The 14,511-nt window shown below is 41.0% G+C and overlaps 1 protein-coding gene across 2 annotated transcripts in view; it reads left to right on the forward strand.

Moving 5' to 3' along the window:
• The window catches only part of LOC123587518 (zinc finger protein 407-like), a 278,218-nt gene that overhangs the window by 95,321 nt on the left and 168,386 nt on the right, over nucleotides 1–14,511 (forward strand). For both annotated transcript variants that reach the window (XM_045457307.1, XM_045457308.1), the window contains 2 exons: nucleotides 1,883–1,966; nucleotides 12,575–12,695. In XM_045457307.1, coding sequence (XP_045313263.1) covers nucleotides 1,883–1,966; nucleotides 12,575–12,695 — 205 coding nt within the window. The remainder of the gene's footprint in view (nucleotides 1–1,882; nucleotides 1,967–12,574; nucleotides 12,696–14,511) is intronic.

The raw sequence follows: 14,511 nt of genomic DNA on the forward strand, positions 1-14,511 counted from the left end.
CAAAGAAAGATACAGGTCACCAAGAAGTTCATAAATGAGAGGAAGGAATTACAGTTTTCTTGCATCTGAATGTAGGAAGAATACCCTTTCCTCGTTAGAGGTTTCACTAGTTGGAGGGCACGGCACCAGCACTGCCAGAGTGACACCACATGGCACACATGTGTGCTCCGGGGCGTGCCCGGCTGCGACCCTCACACACGCCAGAGGTTAGCGCCCACAACATCGCTGCTGAATAACAGCGCAGAGAACAGTTTTGCCTCAACGTAGAGTAGTATGTTAATATTAACGAGCAAGTTATCGTATGGGATTTTTAAGAAGTCTACTTTCAGTGTTATTGAACTGATACTACGACTAGTTGGGAAGATTTATATTCCAAATTGATTAAATAATTAAATGGGTGATTATAATTAAACTTTATTCTTCATAGCCATCTACTCTATTCTTTTTTCTTTTTTTTTTTTTTAAATCTTGAAATGATGATGCCAGGGGACAAACTTAACCCTACCCCAAAAGATAGGGGAAATATTTAAATTCAACTTTATTTTGTAAACGCTGACAGTGAACATTTTCATATACCATTGGGAAATGAGATGAAGCATAATTTGGTTTCAAACTCTTCTTTATTACTACATGTTCGTTTAAATGAGAACAGCTACTAATGCTCTCAAGTAAAGGGAAGACTCTTTTGGTTATGGAAGTTATTCTGCCTTCCTAGATGTACTGTTTTGTTTTGTTTTTTCTAACTTCACAAAGGCAATCACCATTTCCAAAACACATCAAGCTGAATTTCTGTTAATGATACGCCAGAACGTTTTAGGACAAAAGCCAGCTGACTCGGGCAAAACCCTTGAAAGACTTGTTGCATTAAACATCTAAATGGGTAAAATACATAAAAATAGATGCAAATGATTTGTTTCATTTCCTGAAAAGTATTTCATGATTCCCCCATATCTACCCACGGTTACCATTTTTATTCTCCTTGGCCCTTCCTCTTGAGCCCTGTGGGGTAAACTTCCCAGCTCGCCAGCACCTACCGCCTAAATATGCTGCAGGAAGACAATAGATCGCATTTATAAACTGTAGGGGAGGATGTTCACTTGCGTGCAAATGCTAAAATGGAATGAGCGTTTACACACTTTAAGCAAATACTGCGGCTCCCAAATCTGTCTCTAGTTGTTGCGGAGGTTTTCAGTCCAGAATTATCATTAAAGATGAATAATTGAAGTTTCTGTACAGTTTCTTTAGCAATCCCTAGACTTCCTTTTTTATGCCATGAAAGTTTGAGAAACATAAACAGCCCTGGATTGTTATTGGTACTGAGTAATGCGGATTTTATTGTTACTTGGGATCTTCAGTATGCTCAAGGAAACCATTTAATTCATATTATTAAGTAGGAAGTCATTAAGGAAGAACCTGATAGAATCAGGTAAAACCAATTCAGTCTCCTTCAGTTGTTGGAAAATTCAATATGCTTTATTTAAGCAGAATCATAGATACTGTATATTAACTATTCCAAGCAATCTTTACTCAGCTCAGAAAGGCCAGATGTATGGGAATTGTAAAAAATCAGGATATGCATAAAAACTGTTCAAGTGCATAAAGCAGCCCCATCTGGAAGACATCTACCAGAAATGAAGTTGTACAAAACCATTCCATTGATAATAAAGCTAATTTTTATGGGTCTGACAAGTATGTAATTATGTTCAGTGGTGCTTTTCAGATTTTATCACAGTCAATAAACCGCAGTGGTAATTTCATTCCCATTTGACATATTTACATGGAAACATTTGATTGGAGGAATTAGTAACCCTGAAAGCCTTGATAGATATGTTTTAATGATCTGTGACCTCCGCAGTCCCTCATCTGTTTATTGTTGCAACAGGCGAGAAGTCGTTCCTGTGTGACCTCTGCGGCTTCGCGGGCGGCACGCGGCACGCCCTCACCAAGCACCGGCGCCAGCACACAGGTCAGTTCGGGCGTCCGTCCGTCCGTCCGTCCGTCCGTGGCCCTCGATTGCTTGTCTGTTCGGTTTTTGGAAAATCCGTGTACTTGAGGGTCTCCTGAAAACTCTCTTTGAATAACGTGTGAATTCACCTGTTTTTTGCATGTGAAAAGTCGGCCCTCTGTAAATTCGTGTTCGGTCGGAGGACAGAGAGCTTGCGTGCAAAGTGCGGACGCACCAGGCTTCCTCCCTGCAGCCGAGACTTTACCTGGGGGTGAGGCTGGGGGTTGGTTGCTCTCAGACGTGCCCCCTCCCCTCAGTGTCTCCCTCCGACTTTCCTGTGCTTGCCCCTACCCCGTAGCTGGCTACCTGCTTATCTGCAGCCCCGCCTTCTGGACTACATCTCCGCCCACCTAACCACCTGGACCCTGGAGCCCACAGTCCCTCTACAGTTGGGGCCAGTGGGTGTGGTTGTAGGTCATCACTGTATCTGTTCTTGCCGTTAGGAAGGGACAGCAACAGAGAGGGCAACAGGAGTAGATAGTGACATTCGAGAGGGTTCGTTTTTATGACGTTTATTCTTTATGATTCCGCAAAATAAAATAGATGCCTTGGTTAGGAACACTTAAGAATGAAAAGTTTTAAATATGTAGTAAAATTGATTACTTACTCGGATTTATAAGTAATTATGTTAATAATTATAAGTTCTATGTGCCTGGGACAGTACTGTTATGGCCTTTCCCTCCTAATTTATTATTTTTTTTTGAAGTTGATTTATTTGAGAGAAAGAGATCACGAGGTGGGGAAGGGCAGAGAGAGGAGGAGAGAGAATCAAAAGCAGGCTCCACACTCTGTGCTGAGCCCAGACGTGGGGCTTGATCTCACACTTGTGAGATTATGACCTGAGCCGAAATCAAGAGTCAGATGCTTAACCGACTGAGCCGCCCAGCAGCCCCTGTCCCTTCTAGTTATTAATAGAACTATTTTATTATCAAAAGTGACCTCGTGTAGATGATAAATCATGTGGTAACATGATTTGTAACTAAATGTACTTTTGTGTGGGGGGTCATGACAGGGGTGGTTTGGCCGTTACACTCCCGCTGGCGTGAAATGGAGATACACAAAATACGTTCTGTGGTACATTTTGAATCTTAATATGTTACATTTAACGGATAGCTGTAGGTAGCTTTAATGCCCAGGATAGTGTTTTTAAGATCAATGAAAATTAATGCCATTTCTTCTAGATCTTCAGTTTCTATGATTTCCGTCTCCGTATGAGGTTAGAGTTAGTATTGAGTGTAATTTCCAGTGTTTAACATGATGTTGGAGACACACACTTAACTTTGTAATGTGAAAGCCCATTTCAAGTTTATTGCAGCTACCTACTCTTTTAATCCAGTGACTTCAGAGATGGGAGAAGGGGCCCTGTGGATGGCAGTCATCCTCAGCGGCCATCTTGGAAGTTGAAAGCGTGCGCATGCGGTGAAGCGTGTTTATCGGTGCCTAAAACGTTCCTATCGGAGTCACTGTTGCTCGGCCGGTCCCACCCCGCTGTGGCCTGGGGACCAGGAGAGCCCCTGTGCACCACCTGTGCCAGCCTGGCAGCACTCCCCCCGCCCCCTGCAGTGAGGACAGTCGTGCTGTGATCACAGGCGCTTACAGGTGATCGATCACGAAGCCTGCGTTGAGGAGGCACAACTTTATATTTTATGTCAGGTCCAGAGGCTCCTTATTACTTTGCTATTAACTTTATACCGTATAGGACAATGTCTCACAGACAGAGGCATCTGTCTTTGTGGCATTTATCTGCCTCTGTGGCACAAATCAAACATGATTCTTTAATACCAAAGTCAGTTCTTAAGACTGTTTGCTTCAGCCAAACAGCTTAGTACAACTCCGTCTACGCCCTTCGCTTTTATGCCGGATTTATAATATTTAAGCAACATGCAACTTTTTTTTTCCCCCAAGGCCGGAATCGTGTGGTGCATTTGAAATCTATATTTCTCCGATGTATTCCTCTTTGACATCGTTTACCTTTTTAGCACAGAGCGCCCACGCAAATTACAATCAGCTTGGAAAGGGATAGGTATCAAAAGTGTTCCAAATGGCGTAAATAATTCCCTGCTGCAATACAGAGTGTCCAGAGGCTGACACAAAACATCTTCCATTTCAAGATTTACTTTTATCACCTGTCAGAGACCCTTGATTCAAGGGCACAGGAGCAAATCCTCACGTGGAGTTGAAGAGTCTTGGCCAGCTTAATAACCACCAGCCTGCCCAAAGGAACGCAAAGTGTGAGTTTCCATGAGGAGTGTGCAGCCTTTTTGACAGATTGTTGACACACAAAGGGCAGTGCTCTATATCCAGAGCCGTTCTGGTGTTCCCCCTCTGATGTTCTTTTACTTCCCCATCAGAGGTACCTGAGATGCAGAACATTCCTTAATGGTTATTTTGTCCAAGATTGTCGCTCATAAAGGAGAGGGTGAAGAGCAACACAATTCAGTGTGCACTGTTATGTCATAAAAGGGGAAATAAGAGGAAAGGACATTCACCTTTGTTCTGCTGTTTCGAGTAGGGTGTATACAGGGAGCCCTACTGACTTAGAGATAGCACTGTTCAAGAGTACTTACTGCCTTACTCTTGGATTTACTCATCTTTCTGGAGTTAGAGTGACAAAGGATTCAGAAGGACTGTTCCCAATCCACTAAATCATTTTGATCACTCCTTAACAAGTGTGTGATGGTACCTATCTCACTTCAGGCATTAACAAGTATTAGCAAGCTAGAATTCTTATTTAAAATTTGTAGATTTTTTTTGTCTTCAAGTTTTACAACCTAGAAGGTGCATTTATTTCTCTGGCTATATATTGAGACTAAAACAACAACAATGACAACAAAGAACTACTTCTGTATCTGTATTTCAGAAGTATATTTTCCTAAAGAAATTACTTGAAGGTGGGGCACCTGGGTGGCTCAGTCGGTTGAGTGTCCGACTTCGGCTCAGGTCACGATCTCACGGTTCGTGGGTTTGAGCCCCACGTCGGGCTCTGTGCTGACCGCTCAGAGCCTGGAGCCTGCTTCGGATTCTGTGTCTCCCTCTCTCTCTCTGCCCCTCCCCCACACATGCTCTGTCTCTCTTTCTCTTTCTCTCAAGGAAAAAAAAATAAAAATTAAAAATTAAAAAAAAAAAGAAATTACTTGAAGAAATTCCCTGAAATTACCTGAAGAAATTATCATTTATGGATTGAAAAAAAATACCACTTAACATATGTCAGCAGTAGCATTGGGCGTGTAACAAGATGAATGAGTTACAAATTAACCATTGTGTACAGATTTCACTGTAGTTTGTATAAATTGACATGGAGTTCGTCTACCAAGAGAGGAGACATGCTTGAGCCTTCTTTACTTATCTGTTAAAGCAGAATATTTTATGTAGCATATTTTGGTAGCATTATATTTTTTTCTGTCGGCCTGTATAGAACTCAAAATTTCTTAGTATTACACAATTTAATCTACAGTGGCTCAGTGTTGTCAAGTTGGGTATGAAATGACAACTCATAGTTCACTGCAGTATAATTCTTGCTTAATATGAACTTCAAGGTATTAAAATATTAGACACTATGACATTTTCATTTAAAAGTGTTTTTTTTAAGTTTAAATCATGTCACATAAAAAGTCATAAAAATTTAAATGAAATAAGCTACATTAACCATGTTTTTTAAGTTCTTATGTTAAACCTCCAAACCAAGAAAATGAACTTTAAAAATGACCTTTCATTTATACCACGAACTCAGTGAGTCCATAGTATCACCCTTTACCCTCCTAGATTCCTGCCAACTCTATGAAAAATGGTTAGGTTAAAGTTGCCTACCAAGGCTATTAGAATAAACAAGTTAGCAGTGAGTTATGGTGCCACACATTTTCAAACACTAGGTTGAATGGAGTAAGAAGACATCAGGGTATATTTGTGTATGTGCTTAATGAAAAAAAATCTTTAAGTTGTTTGACCACTTGAATCCATTATGTTAAAAGTGGAAAATTTACACTACCTAACTTGACCTCTTATTATACAGCTATAATAATCATGACTGTATTGTATTAGCATAAAGGTACACAGATACATTAATGGAACAGAAGAGATCTATGCCTGTATTTGTCACTTGTTTGAGACCAAGGTACAATATTTAGAGATAAATCTAACAAAGGATGTGCAAAACCCCTACGTTGGAAACTGCAAAATATTGCCAAGAGAAATTAAAGACCCAAGTAGGATGATATACTATGTTCATAGACTCAGGAGACTCAGATCCCATCAAGCTTCTTGATGTTCTGAAATTGACAAGCAGATTTTAAAATTCATATGGAAATCAACGATCTGAAATAGTTAACTTTGAGGAAGATGAACAAACCTGAGGACTTATACTACCTGACTTTGTATTATATTATAAAGCTACAGTAATGGAGTCATTCTGGCATTGGCATCATCAAAGACAAATCTATCAGTGGAATGGAATAGAGATTACATCTACATGGTGAATAGATTTTTTTTTTACAGAAGAAAAAAGGCATTTTAATCTTTTTTTTTTTTTAATTTTTTTTTTCAACGTTTATTTATTTTTGGGACAGAGAGAGACAGAGCATGAACGGGGGAGCGGCAGAGAGAGAGGGAGACACAGAATCGGAAACAGGCTCCAGGCTCTGAGCCATCAGCTCAGAGCCTGATGCGGGGCTCGAGCTCACGGACCGCAAGATCGTGACCTGGCTGAAGTCGGACGCTTAACCGACTGCGCCACCCAGGCGCCCCTAATCTTTTTAATATATAATGCTGTCCTTCCACAGTAAAAATGAACTTTGTTCTACATATCATACCATGTACAAAATTAACTCAAAACTACTCATATCTAAATGTAAAACTCAAAACTAAATAAAGTCTAGAAGAAAATTGAAGAGAAAAATCTTTGTGAACACAGATTACCAAAGATTTCTTAGATATCACATCAAAAGCCTGATTCATAAGTGAAAAAAAAAAAAACCACATAAGTTGAAAAATTATAAACTGACAGGTTAATAACTTTATACATTAATTAACTTTTCCTCTTTGAAAGAAACTGTGAAGAGAATGCCAAGGCAAACCAAAGACTGGGGAAAATACGTGTAAATCACGAATATGATAAAGGATTTGTATTTGTAATACATAAGTTACAAACACTGTTATAAAGAAACAACCAACCAATTAAAAAGGAGTTGAATGAAGGGTGCCTGAGTGGCTCGGTTCATTGAGTAGCCGACTTTTGATTTGGGCTCAGGTCATGATCCCAGGGTTGTGGGATGGAGCCCTGCACCACTGGGCTCTGCACTCAGCGTGGAACTTGCTTAAGATTCTCTCTCTCCCTCTGCCGCTCTCTCCTGCTTGCACATGTGCTCCCTCGCCCTATCAAAAAAAAAAAAAAAAAAAGAAAAAAGAAAAAGAAAAGGAAAGGGTTGAATGATTTGAACAAACATTTCACCAAAGTATATAAATATGTGGCAAAGAAGCACATGGAATCATGAAATGCTTCTCAACATGATTAGAGAAGTACAGGTTTGAAACATTGATGATACCATGTCCTGGTGATGATTTGGAGCAGTGGGAACTCTCCTGCACAACTGACAGCAATGTAAAAGGGGACACCACTTTGGGAAATAATTTGGCAGTTCCTTACAAAATGAATGTGTACCTTCCCAGTGGCCCAGGCAGCACACTCCTAGGTGTTTGCCCAAGAAAAAAGGAGATGCCTGTCCAAGCAGAGACTTGCACGTGAGGGTTTATAGTAGCTTTGTTTGTAACACCCACAAATGAAAACAGCTCGAATGTCCTCGAATAGAGACACAAATTGAGGCACCTTCATACCGCGGCATGCCACTCTACGACTCAGCAACAGAAACGAATGTTTACACCTGGAGTAACATGAGTGAGTCACAAAATAACGCTGACAGGAGGTCAGACGAGAGAGAGCACATGCTGTATGTCTCCATGTGTATAAACCTCTGGAAAAACGCTAACTAATATGCGGTGGCGGAAAGCACGTGAGAGTTTGCTTGAGGATGTTCTGAGCCAGAAGAGAGAGAGGGGTACCAGGAACCTTTGGCAGGAGGGTGGCTGTGTTCCTTGTCTTGACTGTGGTGGTAGTTGCGTTCTGCCCGGTATGGTCAGCGTAGATACTTCAGAGTGGTGAAACAGTTAAGAACACGTGTGTTTTAACGCAGATGGTGCATCACTGTGTGTTTCTGTCGTCCGTGAGAACTGCCGTGTGACCCTCGTGTGCGGTCAAGATGCTCCGCATTGAATTCATTGAGCGATTCGATTCGCTTCTTACAATGACTGTGAAAGTTTTCAGACACGCTGTTGTGGGGGTGTCGATGTTTTTACGACCTGGCATGTTCCTGTATCAAATTTGAAGAGGTAGGCCTGTTTGCTTTAGCCTTACATAAGATGAAGATCGTGTACCGTCTCAAATAAAAGCAAAACCCACCGTCATCATGAAAGTGAATCTTTGTATAAGTCACTTCAGTATAGTTGCATTGTCCATACCAATTTAAGTGACTTGACCAGCAGTTTGGAAACCAAGAACAAAGTTATCCAAGCTGACCTGAATGACCACTGGATTGGGTGTTACAGTTGAGCCTTATCCTAAGAACAAATGGCTGAAAGGTACAAAAATGCCTCTCAGCTGCAAGAATTTGCTCTTCTTTCCATATGGTCTTCTTTTTACAAGAATAAATCGAATATTTCCTTCTAGGATCCATTAAATGGTATCTCTACGTTAAATCGACGATCTGTGTGAAACCACATAATTATTTTGCATCTAAGAAGCTTTGCCTTTACTGACTGGGAGAGCTTGATGAGAACCACTGGTGTGTGTGCACCTTTTTCATCTTTGTGATAGGCCAGTGCGCGCCCTTACCCATGTTCAGGCATTCCTGTTATAGGGTGGCAAAAGCAAGGCCTTGGGCATCCTAAGTCCCTTCCACCTGCTTTGTCTTCTCTAATCCTCACACGTGTCCCGCTCATTTGGTGGTTCTACCCTTCTGATCTTGTCTGGGAGTTGACAGGTAGGGAGCGAAATGTGGCAAAACCCGGTTTGGGACTGCAACCCATGTGGCTTCTTCTGACTCTGCCACCCGAGGCTGCAGGAACAGATAGAACACTGTCAGACGTCAGACGAGATGTGGATGCACTCAGTTCGCTGTCACCACAGCTCTGGGTAAGGCCGTTATAAACAGGGGGACAAGTTTCTCAACGTTCTGATTTCAAGACACACTTTTGTTGCTCCCTGAATTACGTAGTTTTATACCAACCTAGTTCATACTTTGTTTTCTGCGTAAGTCAGTATCCTTACAAGAGTATTCTAAAAACATCAGAATTAAGAAGTGGCAAGTAGGATTATTGAATATATGTAAAATTAATCCATTCTCTGTGTAAAATTTCTCAGAAAGGATGTCTCCCGAGAAGAGTATTATTGTATATTATAACTGCTTTGGGGAAGGAAGTGGTTGTGAAGCTTTCTCTAGTTCATCAGTGTCCAACAGAAATGTCATTCATGCAAGCTACGCCTGTCATTTTAGGTTTCCTGGCAACCATATTAAAAAATGAAAACGTGGGCGCCTGGGTGGCTCAGTCGGTTGAGCGTCCGACTTCGGCTCAGGTCACGATCTCACAGATTGTGAGTTTGAGTCCCGCGTCGGGCTTTGTGCCGACAGCTCGGAGCCTGGAGCCTGTTTCGGATTCTGTGTCTCCCTCCCTCTCTGCCCCTTCCCCGCTGGCTCCCTCTCTCTTACTCTTTCAAAAACAAAATATGAATAAACATTAATTTTTTTTAAATGAAAAAATAACTGAGATTTTTTTTTTTAAGTTAACCAAATGTCTGTTCATGTCTTCTGCTCATTTTTTAACTGAACTATTTGTTTTTTGCGTGTTGAGTTTGATAAATTCTTTATAGATTTGGGATACTAACCCTTTATCTGATATGTCATTTGTAAATATCTTCTCCCACTCTGTAGGTGGTCTTTTAGTTTTGTTGATTGTTTCCTTTGCTGTGCAGAAGCGTTTTATCTTCATGAAGTCCCAGTAGTTTATTTTTGCTTCTATTTTCCTTGATTCAAGAGATGCATCGAGTAAAAAGTTGCTCTGGCCAGTGTCAGAGAGGTTGCTGCCTATGTTCTTCTCTAGGATTTTGGTGGTTTCCCGTCTCACATTTACGTCTTCCATCCATTTTGAATTTATCTTTGTATATGGTGTAAGAAAGTGGTTCAGGTTCATTCTTCTGCATGTCGCTGTCCAGTTCTCCCAGCACCATTTGTTGAAGAGACTGTCTTTCTTCCACTGGATGTTTTTTCCTGCTTTGTCGAAGATTAGGTGACCATATGTTATGGGTACATTTCTGGGTGTTCTGTTCTGTTGATCTATGTGTCTGTTTTTGTGCCAGTACCATACTGTCTTTATCGCTACAGCTTTGTAATTGAATTTGAAGTCTGGGGAATCATGATACCTCCAGCTTTGCTTTGCTTTTTCAAGATTGCTTTGGTTCTTCAGGGTCTTCTGCGGTCCCATACAAATTCAGAATACACGCATCGACATTTTTCCAAAGAAGACATCCAGATGGGTAACAGACACGTGAAAAGATGCTTAACATCACTCATCATAAGGGAAATGCAAATCAAAACTATAATGAAATATCACCTCACACCTGACAGAATGGCTAAAATTAACACAAGAAGCAACAGGTGTTGGCAAGGTTGTGGAAAGGGGGAGCCCTCTTACACTATTGGGAATGCAAACTGATGCAGCCACTCTGGAAACCAGTATGGAGGTTCCTCAAAGGGTTAAAAATAGAACTGCTCTATGCTTCAGCAATTACACTACTAGGTATTTACCCAAAGGATGCAAAAATACTGATTCGAAGTGATACACACACCCCAATGTTTGTAGCAGCACCATTAACAGTAGCCAAATTTTGGAAAGAGCCCAAATGTCCATCAGCTGATGAATGATAAATAAGATATGGTACAAATATACAATGGAATATTACTCAGCCATAAAATAAAATGAAATCTTGCCACTTGCAATGATGTGGATGGAGCTAGAGTGTATTATGCTAAGCAAAATATGTCAGAGAAAGACAAATACCATATGATTTCACTCTTGTGATATTTAAGAAACAAAAACAAATGCAAGTGGGGGGAAAAAGAGAGGCAAACCCTAAAATAGACTCTTAACAAAAGAGAACAAATAAGGTTGCCGCAGGGGAAGGTGGGTGGGTGATGGAGTAAGGAAGGCATTTGTACGGTTGAGCACTGGGTGTTGTATTTAAGTGATGAATCACTAAGTTCTACACCTGAAACTAATATTGAACTGTATGCTAACTAACCAGAATTTAAATAAAAACTTGAAACTGAAAAAAATACTTAACTAAATGCATCCCAATTATTACCATTCCAGCATGAAATCAATATAACATCGTAAGTGACATTTTATTTTTCATGTTCTAGGATTTTGAAATTTTGTATGCATTTTATTTATACTTCTAGTGCATCTCAATCCAGAGGCTACATTTTTATACCAAATTTATGATTCATATGTAGATTTGATAACACTCTTTAGAAAGTAGATTCCCATTCCCAAAGTGTTCTATACAAACTTAAACATTTTTTCTACGGGAGAATCCAGTATCAGGTTTTTAAATTTAAATTTACATTCATTAAAGTTCAATAGCCCCATTTCAAGTGCTCACCAGCCACTGCAGCTAGTACAGTTAAAAACTAAGATTTGATGGTTTCTTTGAATGAGTGTGTGTGCGGAGGAGGGGTGGTTAACACGGAGAAAGTTATCAATCAAAGGACTGGCCTTGAGTGGAGTGTAAGCCCTTGAACCAACTGCGGGGTAAAATGTCTGCGTAGGTGGAGCTGTTCTGTCCACACAAGGGAGTGCTGTTAAATACTATTTTACATGTTTCTTTGAGGCTTCTTTCTGAGGTGATCTCTTATTCAACTTTAGTGAACTGTAATTTCTCCTTACTTGTATCAGTTTTTTTTAAATAGGTATCCATTTTTAGTTGTATTTTTTTCTTCATATTTAACTTTAAGATTTTAGTTAAGTTGTATGCTGCATTTTCAAAAAATATCTCTGTTATATGCTTTTTCGTGGTTTCATCCTCACTGAGATTTTTATGATGGGCTCTGGTGTAACGTAGTTTCTTAAATGACTCCAAATGCGGTGCTGGAACAGGCTGTAATTTAGATTTCTGTTTGTGTAAGTTACATTTGAACTACATAAGGTATACCTTGTTTCAAATACAGAAATAATAAGGTATACTTTGAACATTTGAACTACATAAGGTATACTTTGTTTCAAATACAGAAATAATGAGGTATACTTTGTTTCAAATACAGAAATAAAAAATCAGTGATATCTTCTAAGTTTCTCACTCCGAGAAAGAATGTTCACATGTCCCAAGTGTGAGCAGTCGATGAACCTATCTTCTTAACATTTATATGGAAAGAAGTTTCCTTTTTAATTGTCAGTAACAGGTTTAGCCTTTCATTTCCAGTTTTTTTATACAATTATTCATGTACAACATTGCTTTATGTTTTGCAGGAGAAAAACCTTTCAAATGCGATGAGTGTAACTTTGCCTCCACAACCCAGTCTCATCTGACTCGACATAAGCGGGTGCACACGGGGGAAAAACCCTACAGATGCCCCTGGTGCGACTACAGGTAATGCTTTCAGTAGTTGGCAAGTAGAGTCAAGTGGGTCACCCTGGCAGATTCTCCGTGAAACAACAGTTTTTCTGATCAGCGCAAGTTGGCCCAGCTCTTTAGGTTGGGGTGATGTCCCCATCAGATTCTAGTGACTACTTTTAAAGTTCTTTTCCAAGTTGTTTTCCGTTTTTTATAATCTTAACACTTAGGTTTTATCATCCTTTGTGCATCTGAATTTCAAGTGATTTATTTCCTTGCCCAAGTGAGGCACGGTTCCATTGAATCGGTCGTTCAGGGCGTGTGGCACCTTTTCTCCAGTGAGTGAAGTGCGTTTAGGCGACGAAGACGAGAAGTGTCTCCCGCCTTTAAGGATACTGTAGCGTAATAGGTGGCCGGTAGTATGTCTGAGTAATCACAACACGGATTTCACTGAGGAAAGTGAAAGGCCAGGGGCGTCCCTAGAGAAGGAACAGGACGCCCTACTCGAGAGAGCATTTCACCCAGGGCTCGAAGAACGGGTAAAAGTCCCGGTCCCGTGGGTGTGGTACTGGCGTGCGGGAGGCGGGGGTGGCTGTAGCCTTTTCTGGCCGAAAGCGTCAGAGAGCCCACGCGTGCTCAGTCCCCTCCCTCGGCTCCTCGGTGGCTGAGGGACGTCTGCCGCCCTGCAGAGTTGCTCCGCAGCTGCCGCGAAGCCTAGAGGCCAGAAGTCTGAGACGGATGCGGGCAACGGCAGATAATCCCATTTTACTGTAAGATGTGTGTGGAGAGTGCAGCGTGAGAAGCCAAGTGGGAAGTGGAGCTTGCAGCCCGATCAACCTGCAGCGGGAGCCCGTGGGAGGGAGTTCAGGGCACGTTAGGTGGTCGGTCGGACCCCGCGGCCTTCGCGGGCAGCCGGACTGTGAAGCCTGAGCCACTGTGTGAGCGCCTTCTCCATCCTGGAGCCGAGGATCTCACGGACCCTGCCACCCGTGATGACCGGAAACATTGAGGGTGGTCCTTGCACCGCAGCCCGCTGTGTTAAGAGTTAGCACGTGTACCTTAAGGTGCAGCCTTCGTTGAAAAAGACATTTTTGTATTCCTGTGGATGTAGCCTCTGCGTTCAGTAAATATATTGCCATAATCTCTATTATTTTCCTCATTATTGCGTTAAGTTTTATGTGAAAGGTCATTTAATAGTACAGAGATATTACAGATATATTTCATTCATTAATTATTCATTCATTCAACATTTTATGAGTTCTGTCTTTGCTTAGCACTGGATTGGTGTTTCTTGGAAATTTGGTAAAGCGGAGATCCAGTTAGAGGTAGACATACACGTTTTAAGGTGGTGATAGGAGTTGCTTAAAAACAGAAACACTTTGAATGTTCTTTTCCTTATTAAAGAGGTCATACTATGTAGTTGCATTCTCTGTAAAACACAGAAAAGCAATTAGAAAAATTGTAAAAATTTCCCTTAATTATCACTTTTAGCTATTAGTATTATATCTTTATAGTTTGTATGCGTTAGATTTGAGTTGTTTTGGAGGCTTTTTTTGTTTCTTATAAATTTTATTTTTCATACTTAACAAATTGTAACTATCTTTCTGTTTCATTCATCTAGTATAACTGTGGTTTTTGAACTGTTACCTTTTTTTTTTTTTTTTAACGTTTGTTTATTTTTGGGACAGAGAGAGACAGAGCATGAACGGGGGAGGGGCAGAGAGAGAGGGAGACACAGAATCGGAAACAGGCTCCAGGCTCTGAGCCATCATGAGCCATCAGCCCAGAGCCTGACGCAGGGCTCGAACTCACGGACCGCGAGATCGCGACCTGGCTGAAGTCGGACGCTTAA

The sequence above is a fragment of the Leopardus geoffroyi genome, chromosome D3 (assembly GCF_018350155.1).
Source record: "Leopardus geoffroyi isolate Oge1 chromosome D3, O.geoffroyi_Oge1_pat1.0, whole genome shotgun sequence".
In the NCBI taxonomy this organism is placed as follows: Eukaryota; Metazoa; Chordata; class Mammalia; order Carnivora; family Felidae; genus Leopardus; species Leopardus geoffroyi.